Source organism: Anomaloglossus baeobatrachus, chromosome 11 (assembly GCF_048569485.1).
Source record: "Anomaloglossus baeobatrachus isolate aAnoBae1 chromosome 11, aAnoBae1.hap1, whole genome shotgun sequence".
In the NCBI taxonomy this organism is placed as follows: Eukaryota; Metazoa; Chordata; class Amphibia; order Anura; family Aromobatidae; genus Anomaloglossus; species Anomaloglossus baeobatrachus.
In genome coordinates, this window is record NC_134363.1 from 139266434 (window position 1) to 139289584 (window position 23151).

General features: G+C 46.2%; 1 protein-coding gene across 3 annotated transcripts in view; it reads right to left on the reverse strand.

Moving 5' to 3' along the window:
* Window positions 1–3349: 3349 nt before the first annotated feature.
* Window positions 3350–23151, reverse strand: part of TNFRSF9 (TNF receptor superfamily member 9) — a 40692-nt gene continuing 20890 nt past the window's right edge. For 2 of the 3 annotated variants that reach the window (XM_075327834.1, XM_075327835.1), the window contains 5 exons: window positions 20041–20181; window positions 19668–19734; window positions 17948–18075; window positions 9501–9653; window positions 3350–6908 (listed from right to left, as the gene is read on the reverse strand). In XM_075327834.1, the coding sequence (XP_075183949.1) occupies window positions 6802–6908; window positions 9501–9653; window positions 17948–18075; window positions 19668–19734; window positions 20041–20181 (596 nt within the window). In that variant the 3' untranslated portion in view covers window positions 3350–6801. The remainder of the gene's footprint in view (window positions 6909–9500; window positions 9654–17947; window positions 18076–19667; window positions 19735–20040; window positions 20182–23151) is intronic. The other variant, XM_075327836.1, reaches the window with a different exon arrangement.

Genomic DNA, 23151 nt, shown 5'->3' on the forward strand with positions numbered 1-23151 from the left:
GTGCGGACACCCGGAATAAAAGGGGGGGTATTTACTGGGGATTTTGTGGTTAGAGTTTGTGACGCCACCCATGGTGCGTGGTAATGTGGGATACCACCGCTGCTGTTGGAAGCGCCCGGTGGCGATGGTATGGCAGCCAGGTGTTTAACCCCTCTGTGGGTAGGGGGAAGTGCCCCGGGGCTTAGTGATGGGGAGAGGGGAGTACCGTTGGGGAGGAAAGGGTCACTGCGTACTCACTCAGTCCAATAACGCTGACACCGACAACTTGTAAACCGGAATTCTTAGCACCACTGTAGCAGGGAGGGAGTACGCTGGGGTTCGTACCCGATGGTGTTGCTTGTTAGCCTGTGACCTTTTCCTTTGCACTGTCTCTACTTGTTGGCCCCTGTAGTTTGAAACTACTCGGGTCCCACTCACCCGTATGGCTAACGGAGTGACCTTGCTCTCAGGGTTCACGCTTGGGATTTTCTGGACTGTGTATTGGGAAAGTCCTATCCCCCATGTTGCGCTAGTACCCCGATTTAAGAGTAGGTGGAGAACAAATCATGAAGTCTTCGCCCTCGTCAGGTAAATTACCAGGACGTGTGAAGCTACTTTCCGGCCTAGGGTCCACGTACCCCGTCGTGCCCTGGCCCCTGCCCGGAAATGGCTTAAGGCGGCCGGCTGCCATCCTCGGCAGTTCTGTGCCCCTTGACATGATCCCCTACGACTGGGGTTCCAGCTCCTACCAGGCCCAGACCAACGTCTGACACCTAGTACTGAGGAGCCCAAAAGGTCAGGGACCCGTAACCAAGGAAGTGGATACCGTGCATAAGGGCAGACTGCACAATACCCTGTGACGACCTGATAGGCCAGGGCGTCACACCTGTGTACCCCCAAATGCCAGGGCTGAATCCGGCCGTGACTGAAAGTTTCTGCTTTATTACATCATGAGACCAGTTTCTATAGTACCCCAAACAAAGAAATAACTATGCACCAATAAGAGCCACAGGGGTGTGTGTAGAAATGTGAAACTTTCCCGCCCATTAGTGTTTGCTGAGCCCTATGACATAATTTAGTTCTAAGACAAGATGGTTTCTATAAGAACAAAATTGATTCTATTCTTTCACAGGAAGTCTAGAGATCTCCTGCCCACTGTGCTTGTTTTTCCCACAGCGTAAACTGACCAGTGGCACGGCATACCAAGCTGCAGCATGTCAATTTATTGCTGCGGAACTGCGAGTGTTCTCCACAAAAAGAACAGAGATAAAGTCTGCAACGGCCCAAACACTGATTGTGGGCACAGGCCACTGCAGTCTCCCGAGGAGAGCGTGCGCGGCCCCGCAGAGAGGACACATGCTACGACCAGGATACAGTATGACCAGATTGTGGGCACGTACCCCCACAAGAAGGAATAATTGAGTAGTGGGCATATCTGCTCCACTATGGTAGAATTTTTTGGGACTTTTAGAGAGTGTGGAAAAAATACTCCAAGGAAGGACCAGTGGTGAAACATCTTAATAGGACTATTGATGCACATAAGGACTGAAGAATCATCCCATTCAAGATCTACTGTGGAACATATTGCTGAAAAAGTTACTGTTGGCTTTGATAAAAATGTGTCAGAACTAGAGTTGGTGTGAACTGATTCACAAGACCTGCTCCATTGGCTGTCTATCTCCATCATCTGTAGCCACTAGACAGGAGCGCCTAGAACCACCACCTACCTTCTGGCATCCATGTCTCTTATTAACCGAGCTGGTATGACATGATGTTGATCCAGATCGGGCAGTTAGATCTGAATATTGGGTGGTAGGAGGTGCTTCTCGGGGAACCTTTCCTGTGACCACAGATACGAGACAAGACATGGCCAATGGACCGAGTCCTGCAAATCAATTTGCACTAACTCAGAACACACCATCTATTGCAGCTTATCGTGTAGCCACAGACCAGCAGCGCCCTCATGCTGACTCGTTTTTCCTCCAAAAGAACCAACATTTGGGCAAGTGAGTGTCAGAATATTAGAAGGTGGCCTGGTCATGGTTTCGTTTTCATCATGCAGATGGCTGTTTATTTGGGAATGAGCGGGTTTACCCTTGATCTAAGCGACGTCGGCTTAGGCAATGTGGTGCCATCTGGAAGATGTATTGGACTTGTTATGTCAACACATGGAGGCCCCAACTTATCAAACGAGATAAAAGATCTGCTGCACGACTCCTTCAGACGTCTGAAGGGGTCGGAGCTTTTTATGGCCGGTGATGTTACTGAATTTTTCTTTTCACTTGTTTTGTTATTTCATTCATAGCAAAGCAAAATATTGTGCAGCGTTCCACTAAACTGCAGAAATGACAACCATGTTTGTTTTTTTTTAATTTATTATATACAGTGTGAACAAAAAAAAAATATACACAATATATTTATCTTTAAGAAAGAAAGTTAAAAGTGGTGATAATAACTTTATGCCCCATGTAAAGGACCAGGTAAAACCACAGGAGAAATAATGTATTACATTTTGTCCACTGAAATCAATGGTCATTCCCTGTAATGTGAGGACATGTTATGCTCCTTTAGGTAAGAAATGGCCGGTCTGCCATTTGGGGCCTTGTCTAATAGCCACACAATAGTTAGGCTGGAGTCACACTTGCGAGTGACTCGTGCGAGTCTCGCATTTTCATCACCCGGCACGGCCACACACTCTCCGGACAGGAGTGGGTCAGCTGTATGTATTTCTATGCAGCTGAGACGCTCCTGTCAGAAGAGTGTGCGGCCGTGCCGGGTGATGCCGAGTGTGACTCCAGCCTAACTATTGTGTGGCTATTAGACAAGGCCCCAAATGACAGACCAGCCTCTATTAATTTAGAATCCCTGATAGCACTACTTCCCTGCTAACCTGTGTCAATTTTAAAGGGAACCTGTCACCACTTTTTTAGCCTATAAGCTGCGGCCACCACCACCGGGCTCTTATATACAGCATTCTAACATGCTGTATATAAGAGCCCAGGCCGGGAGTATAACATAAAAAAACACTTTATAATACTTACCTAACGGTCGCTCGGTTGGCCATATAGGCGTCTCCGTTGTCCGGTGCCGGCGCCACCTCTTTCAGCCATCTTTGACCTCTTTCTGAAGCTTGGGTGCATGACGCGTCTACGTCATACATACTCGCCGGTCCTGCGCAGGCGCACTACAATACTTTGATCTGCCCTGCCCGCCTGCTCAGGACCTGAATGCCGGCGAGTGTGGATGACGTAGGACACGTCATGCACGGCGACTTGAGAAGAAGGAGGACGATGATGGCGGAAAGAGGCGGCGCTGGCACCGGAGAACGGAGACGCCCATATGGCCAACCGAGGCACCGTTAGGTGAGTATTATAAAGTGTTTTTTATGTTCTCACAGCGGCCTGGGCTCTTATATACAGCATGTTAGAATGCTGTATATAAGAGCCCGGTGGTGGCCACAGCTTATATGCCAAAAAAAGTGGTGACAGGTTCACTTTAACTCTTTGTGAGTCTACGCTCAGTGGCATTTTTTTTTATTTAAAAAAAATAAAAAATAAAAAAATAATAAAATATAACAATGGAAAAAAAAGGGTATGCAAACGGCACATCATATCCTAAGATCTTGTGACATTGTGAAATAGGAATACCCCTTTATGTCTATGATGGGGAGCCAGAAAAAGAATGATCTGTTTAATTCAAATGAATAAAAAATAAAATAAAAAATTCCTGAGTTCTAATTAGGAAACAATAAATATATTGGGAATTTTTATAACACAGCAAATACATAAAACATGTTCTTTTTACAAAAAAAAACAAACAAAAAAACCCAAAACAACTAAGCAGTTTATACATTATGATAAAAGTACAAAAATATGTTTTTTAAAGTAACAAAAATAGACTGAATTCTGTCAACCAGTTCATAGTGCCGCCGAATGTTCATTCTTAGGCTATGTGCGCACGTTGCGTAAATTCATGCAGTTACGCTGCGCTTTGTAGCGCAGCGTAACTGCATGCGTCCTGCGTCCCCTGCACAATCTATGGAGATTGTGCAGGGGCCGTGCGCACGTGGCATATTACAACGCAGCGCTTCGGCTACTGCCGAAGCGCTGCGTAAAAAGAAGTGACATGTCACTTCTTTCCTGCGCTTTGCCGGCAGCTCCTGCTCTGTCTATGGCAGGAGCTGCAGGCAGAGCGCACGTTCTCGCCGGCACCATGCGCCTCAGAACGGAGCTTTTCAGCTGCGCTCTGAAGCGCACCTTTTACGGTGCTGGGCTAGTACGCAACGTGCGCACATACCCTAACAGACGTAAACAGTATTCTTAGATTTAGGACGTGTCCACCTTCACAACAATATAAAATTGCACCAAATTAGGCAACTTTCAATATACGGTAGTTATGAGTTACAAAAAATAAATAAAATTCTATTACTATTTTGTGTCTACAGCTTCTTTTCAAACTAATGTGTTGTCATGGTTACAGACTACAAACATACCATGTGTAGTCATATTCCCAACTTTGATAGAAAAAAAGCAAAGTACATGTGGAGGATTATATTACATGTTGGTATTCGTATGTTTGCATAGGTCATACGTTTTGCGGCTGTAGACAAAAAAATATTAATAAAAAAAGTTATTAGTAAAGTTGCTTTATTTTTATTTTTTTATCACATACCAAAAACAATTTGGTTAAAAAGTTAGACATCGTAAAGCTACTATGATTGCACATGGGCCATAAACTCATTAAGAACTAATAAATTATAGCTAAAAAAATATATCTATCTATCTGTCTATCTATCAATCATATAACCCTGTGGTAGGGGATTTGGCCAAAGCTCGTGGACAACATAATTCCAAAACTCGTGCCCAGGCGGTCGATTTGACCAATATTAGCTGGTTTTGGATAGAGAACTGTTAAAGTGCAAATGTTATTTTACGTTTTATTTCATTAATCAATAATACATAGGAAAATAAGCAACTTTGTAATATGTCTTATTGGAGAAATCTGCTTTTTTCCTCTGCTGGGCTGATCTTTCATTTTCAATTCATGTGTAAAATCTGTATTCAGTGAAGACAGATATTCCCATAACAGAAATGACAGTTGTCGTTTTCAACATTCCATTGGGGAGGAGCTAGACACACATTCTACTGAAATGTCAGTTAGTTATGAGGACAAACTGTTGTCATTTATCTCAGTAATGGGAAAATCTGAAGACAGATATTCCCATAACTGAAATGACTGTGTTTTACACATTCCACTGGGGAAGGAGCTAGACACAGACATTCTGCTGCAAGTTCTCCTAAAATGTCAGTAACACTTCTTCATAGAACTTTATAAATACCAACTGTCATCTATCTCAATAATGAGAAAATCTGAAGACAGATATTCCCATAACTGAAATGACTGTGTTTTACACATTCCACTGGGGAAGGAGCTAGACACAGACATTCTGCTGCAAGTTCTCCTAAAATGTCAGTAACACTTCTTCATAGAACTTTATAAATACCAACTGTCATCTATCTCAATAATGAGAAAATCTGAAGACAGATATTCCCATAACTGAAATGACTGTGTTTTACACATTCCACTGGGGAAGGAGCTAGACACAGACATTCTGCTGCAAGTTCTCCTAAAATGTCAGTAACACTTCTTCATAGAACTTTATAAATACCAACTGTCATCTATCTCAATAATGAGAAAATCTGAAGACAGATATTCCCATAACTGAAATGACTGTGTTTTACACATTCCACTGGGGAAGGAGCTAGACACAGACATTCTGCTGCAAGTTCTCCTAAAATGTCAGTAACACTTCTTCATAGAACTTTATAAATACCAACTGTCATCTATCTCAATAATGAGAAAATCTGAACACTGATATTCCCATTATAGAAATGGCAGTCGGTACTTTAAACCCTTCTATTGAGGGAGAAGGTAGACACAGATATTCTGCTGCAAGTTCTCCTGAAATGTCAGTTAGTTATGAGCGCCAACTGTCAACTTCTATCTCAGTAAAGGGATAATTTAAAGACAAACATTCCCTTAACAGAAATGACAGTTGGTGTTTTAAACATTCCATTGGGGGAGGAGCTAGATATGATACATTCTGCTACAAGTTCTCCTGAAGTGTCAGTTACACGTCTCCATAGAATTTTGTGAACACCAATTGTCATCTGCTATTTCAGTAAAGGGATAATTTGAAGACAGATATTCCCATAACAGAAATAACAGTTGGCGTTTTAAACATTCCACTTGGGGAGGAGCTAGACACACATTCTGCTGCAAGTTCTCCTGAAACGACAGTTACACTTCTCCATAGAGCTTTATGAGCTCCAACTGTCATCTCTTATCTCAGTAATGGGAAAATCTGAAGACCAATTTCACTGTTGAATTAAGAACTTTGAGAATGAAAGATCAGTCCTGGAGGAGAAAGAAGCTTTTTTTTTATCTCTGATAAACTATATTACAAAGTTTCTTCCTCAGGTGTACCATTAATTTATGGAAATCAAAGTAAAACTATGATTACACTTTAAGTTCATCTCTGGGGTTGAACACAAGTTCTAAGATCTTTGATAAAATATCTTCTTTCCAAGGATCTTTTGATAGTCCACCCTTTTTATATGGACCTGTCTACCTCTGGATGTATCTTCTGCACGTTGAAGTTCATACCATGAAGGTTCATTAGTTGTAACGATTTTTCTTAATATTAGTCTCATTCCTTAAGTGTCTGAATCCTTCGTTACGGAAACTTCTTCCTCTCAAGAAATCCCATGTAACACGCTAAGAAGAAAACAGATCTTGTCCATATGTAGAAATGGATGTTTGTCAGGCTTCTAGGGTCATGGGTTCAGTTTCTCCTCCATTTTCCTCCTCTGGATAGTGGCAGCTACAGCCATCTTCTTCTTCTGCCTGCTTCACTACTGGTTTAGGAACTAATGAAGAAACAGTCATAAAGATTTTAATTAAAATGATCTAGAAAAGTAACAACTTTACCATTCTTAAAATGTCGCTTTTGTCTAGTATTGCAACACAGCCTATTAACTTTTTTTTTTTTTTTAGACTTTAAAGGGTTATTCCCATCTCCAAGATCCTATCCCAATATGTAGTAAATAATAATAATAATAATAATAATAATGATAATTAATGATATTAGCAAATACCTCCAATTAGAAATGTAGTATAGTTCTCCTGATTAGCTATGTCTCTTACCTCATGTGCAGGGCATTGCAGCTTAGGTATCGATGGTTATGTCCACATCATATAGTGACAGTTGCTTGCAGTTGTAAACATGGATACCTAAGCTGCAATGCCCTACACATGAGGTAAGAGACATAGCTAATCAGGAGAACTATACTACATTTCTTATTGAAGGTATTTGCTAATATTATTATTATACCTACTACATATTGGGATATGATCTTGGAGATAGGAATACTCCTTTAAATATTTGTTAGAATATACGTATTTCTTGGATTACAAGACGCAACCAAAATTGGGGGCAAAAATGGGGGTGCGTCTTATAATCTCAATGTAGCTTACTAGGGGGGGGAGTAGTGGAGTGGGGTCACAGGAAGCGACATCATAAGTGGGGCGATGCTTCAGGCCCTGGGCTGCGAGGAGGAGTTGTAGTAACGGCGTCATTGATCTGCCGGTGGCGGGTGCGATGAACTTTAGGAAAATGGCGCCGAATGTGGTGCATGCGCATATGGAGATTTTGGAGAGCCAAGATCTAGATTTGCACATGTGTCATGTTCCTGAAGTCCATCACACCCGCCGCTGGTAGATCAATGGTTCTTGCCTCGAGATTCCCATCATAAATGTGGCATAGCCCCGGCTGCACTGCACACCGCCAACACAAGTCCAACACCGAGGGGAAGATCTTATGAAGCATGGTGGGACCCCAGTACCACCTAGATATGATCTTGTAATTTTTATCCTGAACACGGCAAGTAATGGATAATTTGTGTGAGAATATGAATGCTTTTTACCAATCCTCCTCTGAAATGTGACTACCAATTCTCTCTCCCAAGCCCCAGGAAAAGCTCATTGCAGGTGTCCCTTTGAATATATAAGATAGAAGTTTAGTACAAGGACCTACTTGGGCGATTAAGGTTACAATTAGAGTGAGTTCATCGTTTATACCGTACTTGTCAGAGATATGTGACAATTTATTAATGACCCGAGTTGGAAATATGAGAACCAGGATAGACTTTATATGGATAAGAGCCACTAAGTTCTGGAACGGAAGGAAAAGACCCTGACCCCATGGGAACATGTCTCAATCTAACCTGAGCGGCTCTGTCCAACATAAGAAATGAGTCCGCACCTTAAGCAGGGGGGGAAATCTGCATTATCAAATAAAGGCATTAATGCACTCCACCTACTGTACATGCGATAAATGATAATGAGATTAAAACTTGTTCCCAGGTTTGCAAAAAGTGCTGAGTGAATGTATTGGTAATTGTTTAGTTTGTATATGTTTTTTTATCAATCTAAAGTAGAGATGGGAGTATCCAGGGAGCGATGTTCTCTTTCAATTTGCCTTACAGTTTTGGACACCTATGATTCTGCAATCAAGTGTTCAGATTACCAACTTCTTGATACTATTCTTGGCATTGTTCACACCTTGGTTTCTGCAATCAAGTTAACATATCTGCCAGCAAATTTCCAGTATGCCAATACTTCACTAAAAGCCTTCAGTAAACCATTAATTTGCTACAAGTTCCTTTTTAAATACATCAGTACTCCTAACAATAAAGCTGCAAGCAAGTTAGCAGGTGGAGTATACATTTACTATTCCTATATGTCTCCTCAAAACCTGATTCCTCTGCAGTTTCTTGCTCTATTTGGAGGTTTCCCAATCCTGCATTCCTCATTGTCCTTGTTCTGACTGATCCATGTGCCATCCGGTAACACCTGCACCACTGCCCAATCACACCTGTTCCATGCTGCTCACCCTGACCTGACGCTTAGGGAACTCATCTCACCAGATGGGCCCTTAACAAAGACAAATGCCCATATGCAATAATCAGGGTGGAGGACTCAGTCCGACTGAGGTCATTCAACAATCAAATCACTGTGTGTGTCACTATTTGACATGGATGTGACGACTCAGCATCTGGCTACTTGTGTGGACGGTGAACTGTTATTAATTAGGCCAGATGTATTGTTCTTATGTTTGGTAAATCAAGAGAAGTTAGCCATTGGTTCTTGTCAGACTGACGGAAGCCCTATTGTCTGTTACTAAAGGTATCTTCTAGAAGCTGGCTCCATTTCAGAATGTGAAAAATAAATAACTCAATATTCAATTCAAGGTAGGGGGTTAAGTGCCCGCATTATGACTAGTACAATGGCTTATTTTCTTAGTCATAATCATTGGACAACAGAGATATCTTGAAGGAGGTTGATCACAATCTGCTGATAACAGAATCAGGCAGACACAAATTTGTACAAAATGATCCTATAATACACTATTTACTTTCATATTGCATTTATGACGGGCAGTTATAATATAATTTACTTACTTTTTTGGCAAACTTGTTTAACTTTTTCCATCAATTTCTGCCGACACGCGACACAAATGGCTATAAGAAGCAACCCGAGTGAGGAGGAGACGACAATATAGATGACATGTAAATTACTTTCTTCAGAAGGTGGTCTGATTACTTTTCCCATCTCTAAAATAATGAAGAGAAAGAAGGGAATTTTGTTTACTTTCCGTAAATTCCTTTTCTTCTAGCTCCTATTGGGAGACCCAGACAATTGGGTGTATAGCTTCTGCCTCCGGAGGCCACACAAAGTTATTACACTTTAAAAAGTGTAACCCCTCCCCTCTGCTATACACCCTCCCGTGCATCACGGGCCCATCAGTTTTGGTGCCAAAGCAGGAAGGAGGAAACTTATAAATTGGTCTAAGGTAAATTCAATCCGAAGGATATTCGGAGAACTGAAACCATGAACCAAAGAACAATTGAACATGAACAACATGTGTACACAAAAGAACAACAGCCCGAAGGGAACAGGGGCGGGAGCTGGGTCTCCCAATAGGAGCTAGAAGAAAAGGAATTTACGGTAAGTAAACAAAATTCCCTTCTTCTTTGTCGCTCCATTGGGAGACCCAGACAATTGGGATGTCCAAAAGCAATCCCTGGGTGGGTAAAAGAATACCTCGATAAAAAAGAGCCGAAACAACGGTCCCTTCTTACAGGTGGGCCACTGCCGCCTGAAGGACTTGCCTACCTAGGCTGGCGTCTGCCGAAGCATAGGTATGCACCTGATAGTGTTTTGTAAAAGTGTGCAGACTCGACCAGGTAGCTGCCTGACACACCTGCTGAGCCGTAGCCTGGTGCCGCAATGCCCAGGACGCACCTACAGCTCTGGTAGAATGGGCTTTCAGCCCTGAAGGAATCGGAAGCCCAGACAAACGGTAGGCTTCAAGAATCGGTTCCTTGATCCACCTAGCCAAGGTTGACTTGGAAGCTTGCGACCCCTTACGCTGTCCAGCGACAAGGACAAAGAGCGCATCAGAACGGCGCAAGGGCGCCGTGCGTGAAATGTAGAGCCTGAGTGCTCTCACAAGATCTAACAAGTGCAGATCCTTTTCACATTGGTGAACTGGATGAGGGCAAAAAGAAGGTAAGGCGATATCCTGATTGAGATGAAAAGGGGATACCACCTTAGGGAGAAATTCCGGGACCGGACGCAGAACCACCTTATCCTGGTGAAACACCAGGAAGGGGGCTTTGCATGACAGCGCTGCTAGCTCAGACACTCTCCGAAGTGATGTGACTGCCACTAGGAAGGCCACCTTCTGCGAAAGGCGAGATAGAGAGACATCCCGCATCGGCTCGAAAGGTGGCTTCTGGAGAGCCGTCAGCACTCTGTTAAGATCCCAGGGTTCTAGCGGACGCTTGTAAGGTGGGACTATGTGGCAAACTCCCTGCAGGAACGTACGGACCTGCGGAAGCCTGGCTAGACGCTTTTGAAAAAACACGGAAAGCGCCGATACTTGTCCCTTGAGAGAGCCGAGAGACAAGCCCTTGTCCAATCCGGATTGAAGGAAAGTAAGAAAAGTGGGCAAGGCAAACGGCCAGGGAGTGAAACCCTGATCAGAGCACCAGGATAAGAAGATCCTCCAAGTCCTGTGGTAGATCTTGGCGGACGTTGGTTTCCTGGCCTGTCTCATGGTGGCAATGACATCTTGAGATAACCCTGATGACGCTAGGAGCCAGGACTCAATGGCCACACAGTCAGGTTGAGGGCCGCGGAATTCAGATGGAAAAATGGCCCTTGAGACAGCAAGTCTGGTCGGTCTGGGAGTGCCCACGGTTGACCCACCGTGAGGTGCCACAGATCCGGGTACCACGATCTCCTCGGCCAGTCTGGAGCGACGAGGATGGCGCGACTGCAGTCGGACCTGATCTTGCGTAATACTCTGGGCAGCAGTGCCAGAGGAGGAAATACATAAGGCAGTTGAAACTGCGACCAGTCCTGAACTAACGCGTCTGCCGCCAGAGCTCTGTGATCCTTGGACCGAGCCATGAATGGCGGGACTTTGTTGTTGTGTTGAGACGCCATTAGATCGACGTCCGGCGTTCCCCAGCGGCAACAGATCTCCCGAAACACGTCCGGGTGAAGAGACCATTCCCCTGCATCCATGCCCTGGCGACTGAGAAAATCTGCTTCCCAGTTTTCTACGCCCGGGATGTGAACTGCGGAGATGGTGGAGGCTGTGGCTTCCGCCCACAGCAGAATCCGCTGAACTTCTCGGAAGGCTTGAAGACTGCGAGTGCCGCCCTGGTGGTTGATGTACGCAACCGCCGTGGCGTTGTCCGACTGTATTCGGATCTGCCGTCCCTCCAGCCACCGCTGGAACGCCTTTAGGGCCAGATACACTGCCCTTATCTCCAGAACGTTGATCTGAAGGGAGGACTCTGTCGGAGTCCAGGTTCTCTGAGCCCTGTGGTGGAGGAAGACCGCTCCCCACCCTGACAGACTCGCGTCCGTCGTGACCACAGCCCAGGATGGGGGCAAGAAGGATTTTCCTTTTGATAAGGAAGTGGGAAGAAGCCACCACTGAAGAGAGGTCTTGGCTGTCCGTGACAGCGAAACGTTCCTGTCTAGGGACGTTGGCTTCTTGTCCCATTTGCGGAGGATATCCCATTGAAGCGGACGAAAATGAAACTGCGTAAAGGGAACTGCCTCCATTGCTGCCACCATCTTCCCTAAGAAGTGCATGAGGCACCTCAAGGGGTGTGACTGACCCCGAAGAAGAGATTGTACCCCTGTCTGTAGTGAACGCTGTTTGTCCAGCGGGAGCTTCACTATCGCTGAAAGGGTATGAAACTCCATCCCGAGGTAAGTCAGCGATTGGGTCGGTGTCAAATTTGACTTTGGGAAATTGATGATCCACCCGAACCTCTGGAGAGTCTCCAGAGTGACGGTCAGGCTGTGTTGGCATGCCACCCTGGAGGGTGCCTTGACTAGAAGATCGTCTAAGTAAGGGATCACCGAGTGGCCCTGAGAGTGTAAGACCGCCACCACTGCTGCCATGACCTTGGTGAAGACCCGTGGGGCTGTCGCCAGGCCGAAAGGCAGTGCCACGAACTGAAGGTGTTCGTCCCCGATGGCGAAACGCAGGAAGCGGTGATGCTCGCGAGCGATTGGCACATGGAGATAAGCATCTTTGATGTCGACTGATGCTAGGAAGTCTCCTTGTGACATCGAGGCGATGACAGAGCGGAGAGATTCCATCCGAAACCTTCTGGTGCTCACATGCTTGTTGAGCAGCTTGAGGTCTAGAACGGGACGGAATGATCCGTCCTTTTTTGGCACCACGAACAAGTTGGAGTAGAATCCGTGACCATGTTCCTGAGGTGGAACGGGAATCACCACTCCTTCTGCCTTCAGAGTGTTTACCGCCTGAAAAAGTGCATCGGCTCGCTCGGGGGGCGGAGATGTTCTGAAGAAACGAGTCGGAGGACGAGAACTGAGCTCTATCCTGTAACCGTGAGACAGAATGTCTCTCACCCATCGGTCTTGGACATGTGGCCACCAGGCGTCGCAAAAGCGGAAGAGCCTGCCACCGACCGAGGATGCGGTTTGTGGAGACCGAAAGTCATGAGGAGGCCGCCTTGGGGGCGGCTCCTCCGGCGGTCTTTTTAGGACGTGACTTAGACTGCCATGCCGAAGAGTTGCTCTGGCCCTTCTGTGACCTGTTGGACGTGGAGGATTGGGACCTGGCTGAGGGCCGAAAGGACCGAAACCTCGATTGAATCTTTCGCTGCTGAGGTCTGTTCGGTTTAGACTGGGGTAAGGACGAGTCCTTTCCCTTGGATTGCTTGATAATTTCGTCCAATTGCTCGCCAAACAAGCGGTCGCCGGAAAATGGCAAACCGGTTAAGAACTTCTTGGAAGCAGAGTCTGCCTTCCATTCGCGTAGCCACATGGCCCTGCGGACTGCCACCGAATTGGCGGATGCTACCGCTGTATGGCTCACCGAGTCGAGGACCGCGTTCATGGCGTAGGACGAAAAAGCCGACGCCTGAGAAGTCAAAGACACGACCTGCGGAGTAGCGGTGCGTGTGACCGCCTTAATCTCAGACAAACAAGCTGAGATAGCTTGGAGCGCCCACACGGCTGCAAATGCTGGAGCAAAAGACGCACCTATGGCTTCATAGATGGATTTCATCAGGAGCTCTATTTGCCTGTCAGTGGCATCTTTGAGCGATGAGCCATCTGCCACTGATACCACGGATCTAGCCGCCAGCCTAGAGACTGGAGGATCCACCTTGGGACACTGAGCCCAACCCTTAACTACATCAGGTGGGAAGGGGTAACGTGTGTCATTAAGGCGCTTAGTAAAGCGCTTGTCCGGATATGCTCTGTGCTTCCGGACAGCATCCCTGAAGTTAGAGTGATCGAAAAAAGCACTCCTTGTACGTTTGGGAAACCTAAACTGGTGTTTCTCCTGTTGTGAAGCTGACTCCTCAACAGTTGGAGTTGGAGGAGGAAGTTCTAGCACCTGGTTAATGGACGCTATAAGGTCATTTACAATGGCGTCTCCTTCAGGTGTATCAAGATTGAGAGCACCGTCCGGATCAGAGCCCTGAGCTGCAACGTCCGCCTCATCCTCCAGAGAGTCCTCATGCTGAGACCCTGAGCAGCGTGATGAAGTGGATGAAGGTCCCCAGCGAGCCCGTTTAGCCGGTCTGTGACTACAGTCCGAGTCGGAGTCCTCCCCGTGGGACCTATGTGTCACCTCAGGAGCAGTTTGCTGCTCTAACCGAGGGGGGCCTGGGGTCAATGATTCAACAGTGCCTGGGGCCTGTGTTACCGGTCTGGACTGCAAAGCTTCAAGTATCTTAGCAGACCATTTGTCCATAGACTGAGCCATGGATTGTGAAAGGGAGTCAGAAAGTTTCTCAGCCAACACTGCAAACTCTGTCCCTGCCACCTGGACAGTAACTGCCGGTGGTTCTACCTGAGCCGAGGGTCCCACCAGTGCCTGAGGCTCCGGCTGAGTGAGTGTCACAGAGGCCGAGCATTGCACACAATGAGGGTAGGTGGAACCTGCAGGTAACATGGCCGCACAAGAGGTACAAGTTGCAAAATAAGCCTGTGCCTTGGCACCCTTGCTTTTTGCAGACGACATGCTGTTATCTCCTCTTAGCAAACAGTGAGGGTATATAGCTAAGCAAATACTGCAGCCGAGCAGAGCAAATGTATACCCAGTATGGATATATATATATACACTGCGGCACCCAGGGGGGCCAGCACCTGTAACAGGTGCGGCTTACCGACCGCGCACAGCGGTTGTGTGTCCACCAGATTCCCTGCCTGGGCCTCCCAGAGTTATGAGCTCTTTCAGAAGTTCTCCTCCAGCAGCAGCAATGTAATAATGGCTGCCAGCGTTCTGTGAGGAGGAGGGAGCCGTGGGCGTGCCTTAAAAAGTGCGGGAATCTGGTGCCCCACGGTGCTCAGTGAGGGGGGAGGAGGATACTAAGTATGCTCCAGCCCTCACCGCTGACGTTAAGTCTAGCGTCCCGCCCTTGCCCCTGACTGGCAGGCCCGGGAGCGGGAATATGCGGTACTAGGCCGCAAAAGCCGGGGACTCGAGTTATAAGCGCGGCCGGCAAACAGGCACGGTCAGCGCGGTAGTCCCGGCGGCCCCAAACACAGCGCAGCTGCTGCAGTGTCCGATCCACAGGCGTTCTATGCGCCGTCCCCAAGGGGACACAGAGTACCTCAAAGAAGCAGGGCCTGTCCCTGATGACATCCAGACTCCTGTCCGTCAGGATCCCACAGGGGCTGCGGAGGGAGCCCGGTCCCAGTGCCTGGTGACCGGCTAGGATCCCACTTCTCCCAGAGCCCCTAAGGGATGGGGAAGGAAAACGGCATGTGGCTCCAGCCTGTGTACCCGCAATGGGTACCTCAACCTTAACAGCACCGCCGACCCAAGTGGGGTGAGAAGGGAGCATGCCGGGGGCCCTGTGAGGGGCCCTCTTTTCTTCCATCCGATAAAGTCAGCAGCTGCTGCTGACTAAAATGTGGAGCTTGCGTGAATGTCTGCCTCCTTCAACACAAAGCATAAAAACTGATGGGCCCGTGATGCACGGGAGGGTGTATAGCAGAGGGGAGGGGTTACACTTTTTAAAGTGTAATAACTTTGTGTGGCCTCCGGAGGCAGAAGCTATACACCCAATTGTCTGGGTCTCCCAATGGAGCGACAAAGAAAATATATTTACATGACAGTGGAATGGAACATACAGCACATAATATATACATTGTATACAAGGTTCAGACATGATAATCTATAGAATAGACAAACGTGATAGCTGAAACTTCGTTGCGGTCCAGATGGTTGTCAGTATGCAACAACTTGTCAGTGAGATATTGGCATCCAAATTCATTTATCTTGCTCCCCATATAAGCTTTAGAGTTGCTGCCCCATTGTCTAGTTTCCGTTATTGGTTCCTAACAGGGGAACCAAGCGCAGGTCTATACCTCATATCCTTCACGATCTCCACACCTTTAAAGGATGTTAATGTGAACAAGGGTTTCTGAACCAAACTGAGGTAAGTAGAGCCCTGCCGGGATGTTCTTCTCCAGGACATCACTATAGAGATATTAAGAGGGAGCTCTGCCACGATATTCTTAATTACATCACTATAGGCATATTAAGGTGGAGCATTTCCAGGATGGTCTTCTCCATGACATTACTAGAGAGATATTAGGGTACAACCCTGCCAGAATGTCCTTTTCCATAACATCACTATAGACTTAGTAGCGTGGAGCCCTGCCAGTACATTCTTCTTCATGATATCCCTTGAGGCATATTAAGGTATATTCCTAACAGGACATTCTTCTCAATGACATTAGAGATATAATTAAGTAGAGCCCTGACAAAATGTTCTTCTCCTTTACATTATTACTGAGATCTAAAGGTATAGCATTGTCACTACATTCCTCTCCATGACATCACTATAAACATAATAAGGTAGAGCCCTGCCCTGATGTTCTTCTCCATGATATCACTAGAGAGATAGTCAGGTAGAGCCCTGCCATGACATCACTAGAGAGTTAGTCAGGTAGAGCCCTGCCATGAAGTTCTTCTCCATGACATAACTAGAGAGACAGTCAGGTAGAGCCCTGCCATGACATTATTCTCCATGATATCACTAGAGAGATAGCCAGGTAGAGCCCTGCCATGACATCAGTAGAGAGTTAGTCAGGTAGAACCCTGCCATGAAGTTCTTCTCCATGATATCACTAGAGAGATAGTCAGGTAGAGCCCTGCCATGACATCAGTAGAGAGATAGTCAGGTAGAGCCCTGCCATGACATCAGTAGAGAGACAGTCAGGTAGAGCCCTTCCATGACGTTATTCTCCATGATATTATTAGAGAGATAGCCAGGTAGAGCCCTGCCATGACATAACTAGAGAGACAGTCAGGTAAAACCCTGCCATGACACCACTAGAGAGAGACAGGTAGAGGCCTGCCATAATATCACTAGAGAGATTGTGAGGTAGAGACCTGCCGTGACATTCTTCTCCATGATATCACTAGAGAGATAGTCAGGTAGAGCTCGGCCATGACATCAGTAGAGAGATAGTCAGGTAGAGCCCTGCCATGACGTTCTTCTCCATGATATCACTAGAGAGATAATCAGGTAGAGCCCTGCCATGACATCACTAGAGAGATAGGCAGAGCCCTGCCATGACGTTCTTCTCCATGATATCACTAGAGAGATAGTCAGGTAGAGCCCTGCCATGACATCACTGGACAGATAGTCAGGTAGAGCCCTGCCATGACATCACTGGAGAGATAGTCAGGTAGAGCCCTGCCATGACATCACTGGAGAGATAGTCAGGTAGAGCCCTGCCATGACATCACTGGAGAGATAGTCAGGTAGAGCCCTGCCATGACATCACTGGAGAGATAGTCAGGTAGAGCCCTGCCATGACATCACTGGACAGATAGTCAGGTAGAGCCCTGCCATGACATCACTGGAGAGATAGTCAGGTAGAGCCCTGCCATGACATCACTGGACAGATAGTCAGGTAGAGCCCTGCGTTGACATCACTGGAGAGATAGTCATGTAGAGCCCTGCCATGACGTTCTTCTCCATGATATCACTAGCGAGATAATCAAGTAGAGCCCTGCCAAGATGTTCTTCTACATTACATTATTATTGAGATCTAATGGTATAGGCCTGTCAGTACATTCCTCTCCATGATATCACTATAATCATAATCAGGTAGAGCCCTGCCCTGACATTCTTCTCCATGACATCACTAGAGAGATAATCAGGTAGAGCCCTACCAGCCAATTATATCAAACATTTCCTGATTTTAAAGAAACAGTTATTTACAGATTTGGAGCAAAAATTACTAAATATTCCTAATGCATTGTGGTGTTAATAGAGTACGGTACTCCGCGTCCGTCTTACACGGTGTTACCAGGACTCACTTGTTGTGATGCTGGTGGTGCTGGTGGCTGATGATGATGACGGTGTGACCGTGGTGGTGGGGGTACCACAAACCACATCTGATGTAAGGTTTCCAAGAGCGATAATTTTACCGCCGAGGGCCGAGCAGCTGTGTACACAGAAATAGTATAACTTCACAAATGTACAATAAACCTTCACAAAATGGAATCTACACACATCATGCACATACACAGGATATTTTACAGCATATGAGATTTCAACCCAAGCTGCAGACCTCTAATACTATACCGCCATAAGGATGCTTATGGGCTACTGCCAAGATCCAGGAGATCTCATTAATGGCAACAGCTGCACAGAGCTCTTATTGCCTGATTCCATCGTGGGCATGGGAGACCACTGCTCCATTCTCTTCTATAGGTATACGTGAAGCAGTAGTGCGCATGAGTGACCACTGCTCCATTCACTTCTAAGGGTCTATGTGAAGCAGTAGTGCGCATGAGTGACCACTGCTCCATTCACTTCTATAGGTATACGTGAAGCAGTAGTGCGCATGAGTGACCACTGCTCCATTCACTTCTATAGGTATACGTGAAGCAGTAGTGCGCATGAGTGACCACTGCTCCATTCACTTCTATAGGTATACGTGAAGCAGTAGTGCGCATGAGTGACCACTGTTCCATTCATTTCTAATGGTCTATGAGAGACAGTAATGCACATGGGTATCCACTGGTTCATTTATTTATAGAGATCTATGGGAGAAAGTGGTGACAATGGGTCACCCCCCTAGAGGTGCGCATGAGTTACCATACCACTGCTCCATTCACTTCTTTGGGAGACAGTAGTGAGCATAGGTGACCATCATCCCATTAATTTCTATGGGAGACAGAATTGCGCGTGGGTAACCACCACTCCATTCACTTCTGTGGGAGACGCTAGTGCACATAGGTGACCACCGCTCCGTTAAATTTCTTTAGGAGACAGAAGTGTGCATGGGTAACCACTGCTCTATTCACATCTATGGGTGTATGGTAGACAGTAGTGCAGGAGTGACCACTGCTCTATTAATTTATAGAAATCTATGGGAGAAAGTAGTGACAAAGGATGACCCCCCTGAAATGCACATGGGTAACCTCTGCTCCATTAATTTCTATGGGAGACAGAAGTGCGCATGCGTAACCACTGCTCCATTCACTTCTATGGGTCTAAGGGAGACAGTGGTGCAAATGAGTGATCACTGCTCCATTCACTTCTATGGGAGACAGTAGTAAGCTTGGGCGACCACTGCTCCATTCACTTCTATAGGTCTATGGGGAAAGCGGTGCAAATGAGTGATCACTACTCCATTCACTTTTATGGGAAAAAGTAGTGAGCATGGGCGATGACTGCTCCATTCACTTCTATAGGTCTATAGGGGGCAGTAGTGCACATGAATGATCACTGCCCGTTAATTTACAGAAATCTATGGGAGACAGTAGTGTCAAAGGGTGACCTCTGCGCCATTTACTTCTTTGGGAGACAGTAGTGAGTATAGGTGACCATGGCTCTGTTAATTTCTATGGGAGTCAGTAGTGCACATGGGTACCCACTACTCACATAGACAGTGAGGTGAGCAGTGGTCACACGTGGTCACTACTAATCCATTCCTACAACACACAGGGAGCCCCTTTTAGGATGAGGACCCCCATCGATCATACATTGAGGAGATATATGATGCCATTCAGACACACGAGCAGTTCTTACTTTTTCCATGGTGTACATGTTAGTTTCGTCCCGTCGTTGAAGGTGCCCTGGGGGCAATTACTGCAGCCTGTAAGAGACAATCAGAAAATTACCGGTAAATATTCTTGCGTGAGCCCCCCCTATTGGTGACTTTAAGGTGAAGCACCAGATCTACACTGAAGTGAAAACTGGGTTTCTTCTGGGATTAATTCAAACATCAAATTTCTTCCTTAATTTTTTTCACTTTCCAAGGAAAAAAATCTCATAGGTTCCTATGGGGCTTTGTGTCCCCGTAACTAAACTTGACTTCCAGATTATTGGGACAAATAGGGTCAACACTGGGACATAACTTCTTAGAAAATACTCCAAAAGCCTTGTGTAGAAGAGCTCTTACCTTCTCCATCACGCTGCTGCCCCGCGAGGCACTGGACACTCGTGCACTGAGAGCACTTCTCGTCTTTGCATTTCTTCCCGGCTGTACATGTACAGACAGCGTCTCTTGTAGACGTACACGTTGATACATAGGTAAGTGGTTCTGTAAAAGATTGTGAAAAATTATAGACATTATATCCTGAGATATCTACATGCTATACTCACTGATAGCCCCTGAAATTAGGAAATCGATAATCCCAGGTAAGGTTCCCATACATATAACTATACCCCAAAGAACCTGTCCAATTAGGAGGCAATTGTGAATCAATGTCACCTATTTTGGTGCAAATTAAAAAGACAACAGGAATACGGAAGAGGTAACAGCAAGACGAACCCCCAAAATGGGTATAGCCCTGTAGGTGGTGGCCACAGACAAGTCCTCTCCTTATCCTCTATGACTGGCTCTTCTCTAGTTTTGCTTGGGTCCAGGTCACCACTGGTAGCAGGAGGAGGTATCTGCAGTCAACACTGGTTGAATAGGTAGTCCATCTCTTCCAGGATGGCCAATCCATACGTGCCATTGCAAGTAGGTTTGTTGTGTCTCCAAGAAAGTCTCAAGAGCATGGAGCAGATACCAGGACATGTCTGTTACAGGATAGCAGGACCAGACTGTAGAAGAGCATCAACCCAATAGTAGGACCAATATCGGTTAGTGTATACAAGAGGGAACGGGAGGTGCACTGCCCTATAAAATGTCCTTCCATACCAACCGGTGTGCCACCATCAGACCAATCTCTCAGAAACAAGGGGTGCCATAAGGGTCCAATATGCCATAATGGGACCACTTCTCACAGCCCATCACCTTACAGATCGATTGCAAGAGAACACCAGAAGAATCAGCTCCATCATTGGCACCACATTCTGGTCACAAATAAAAGTATGTTCTCACTGAGCACATGAGAAAGAGTCTGGAGACACTGGGGTGAACTTAATCCAGCGTTACCGGTTTGGAGGTAAGTCATTGATGTCTTGGGGAGGTTTATCCTCATGATTGCCAATAGTACCCTGACTGCTGTTAGGTATCGGGATGAAATCCTTTAGAGCCGTTGTCCTGATCTTACGCTGGTGCAGTGGGCCCTGGGTTCCTCATGGTTCAAAACAATGGCATCATGTCCCTGTAGCGAGGCAGTGTGGTAAGGGTTAAATGCTAACTATTGTTATGTAGTGAATCCAGTTTGGTAGGGGTTAAAACTTAGCTCTGCTGTTATGTATAATAGCAGGGAAGGTTAAATTGTAAATGCACCTGAAATGTTTTGTATAGAACCAGGTATGTGTTCACTCTGAGTGGTGCTCATAGATAAAAAGTTCTCTCTGTGAGGAAGCTGCATGTGGCAGCCGAGACAGTGTCCGAATGAAGTCTCAGGGTGAGCAAGTTTCTGTCCCTAGCTGCCACCTGCAGCTTCCTCATAGTCCTCGAATGATGTCTCAGGAAGAGCGAGTGGCTGTTCCCAGCTGCCACCTGCAGCTTCCTCAGAGTGTCCGAATGATGTCTCAGGAAGAGCGAGTCTCTGTCCCCACCTGCCACCTGCAGCTTCCTCAGAGTGTCCGAATGATGTCTCAGGAAGAGCGAGTCTCTGTCCCCAGATGCCACCTGCAGCTTCCTCAGAGTGTCCAAATGATGTCTCAGGAAGAGCGAGTCTCTGTCCCCAGCTGCCACCTGCAGCTTCCTCAGAGTGTCCAAATGATGTCTCAGGAAGAGCTAGTCTCTGTCCCCAGCTGCCACCTGCAGGTTCTTGATAGTGTATGAATGATATCTCAGGAAGAGCAAGTCTCTGTCCCCAGTGGAGTCTGCTGCTGACCGAAAGCAAAAAGTCAGTTTAATATTGCACAGTAGGTCCTGTGTCTGAGCGGTCTTGGAGCTGGGAAGAAACCAGTGACTGTGAAGCATAGTGGCCTTGGTGTGGAGCGTGACCTGCAGCTGAGTGTAACCCTGACACTGGGGATCCTGAAGTGAGAGCTGGAGAGCTTATCTGCTAGACATTTTGCTATATGGTGGAGCCTGTATATGCCTGTACAGGGATTGTTTATTTTTGTTGCCCTGATGCTGGAAAAAGGCTGGGTTTGTTTGCCATTTTCGCTAGTAGTTTATGTAGTTTTAATAAACTTCTCTGCTTGATCAAGGATCCTTGTGATTGTTTGCATACTACCAGCTGCTAAATGTAAGCGAATCCGTTACATCCTGGATTGAAGGCATTGATGCCACAGTGACTGGTCCTCACATTCCCCAGACCTGAATCCAATTAAGAACCTCTGGGACATTATGTATCAGTGCATTCAACACTGCCATATACCATCATCGACTGTCCAAGAGCCACCCATGCCCTGATGTCTAAATATAATCTTTAAATATAATTTAGTACAGGCTACGTCCACTACAGATTTCACTTTTCACTTTTTTTTTTTTTTAAAGGCCTTCGGCTCGATCTCGAGCCATGGTGATTTGATGGATGAACGCTCTGTAGGATGATCGATCTTGTGAAGCCTAGATAGATCCACCAGGGTCTTCTCTGCCCTTATTTTGATTGTATCAAGCCATCGGGTTAAAGGTCTTCCTCCTCGCCTTGTTTCTTCTATCCTTCTATCCTTCTATCCTTCTGACTATGATGTCCGTTGCTCTCTTTGTATGATGTGTCCAAAGTAGGCAAGTCGTAGCTTGGTGATCTTTGCTTCGAGAGACATGTCTGGCTTGATTTGTTCCAAAATTGATTTTTTGCTCTTTTTGCCATCCATGGTATTGATAACATCCTTCTCCAGCACCACATTTTGAAGTTGTTGATTCATCTTCTGTCTTGATCCTTTATCGTCCAGGTTTTGCATCCATATGTTGCCACAGAAAAGACCGAGCCATGTCTTTGTTAATACCGAAATGTTCCTCGACTTGAGGACCTTGTCCAGTGACTTCATTGTTGGTTTGCCCATAGCTATTCCCCTTATGACGTCCGGTGTTGTTCCTGCATCTTATGTGATCATTGATCCAAGTAGGTTGAAGTCCTTCACAACTTCCAGTTCAACGCCGTCCATCTCAGATGTATCCCCGTCATACCTGACAGTAGACAATGTCTTTGTCTCCCTT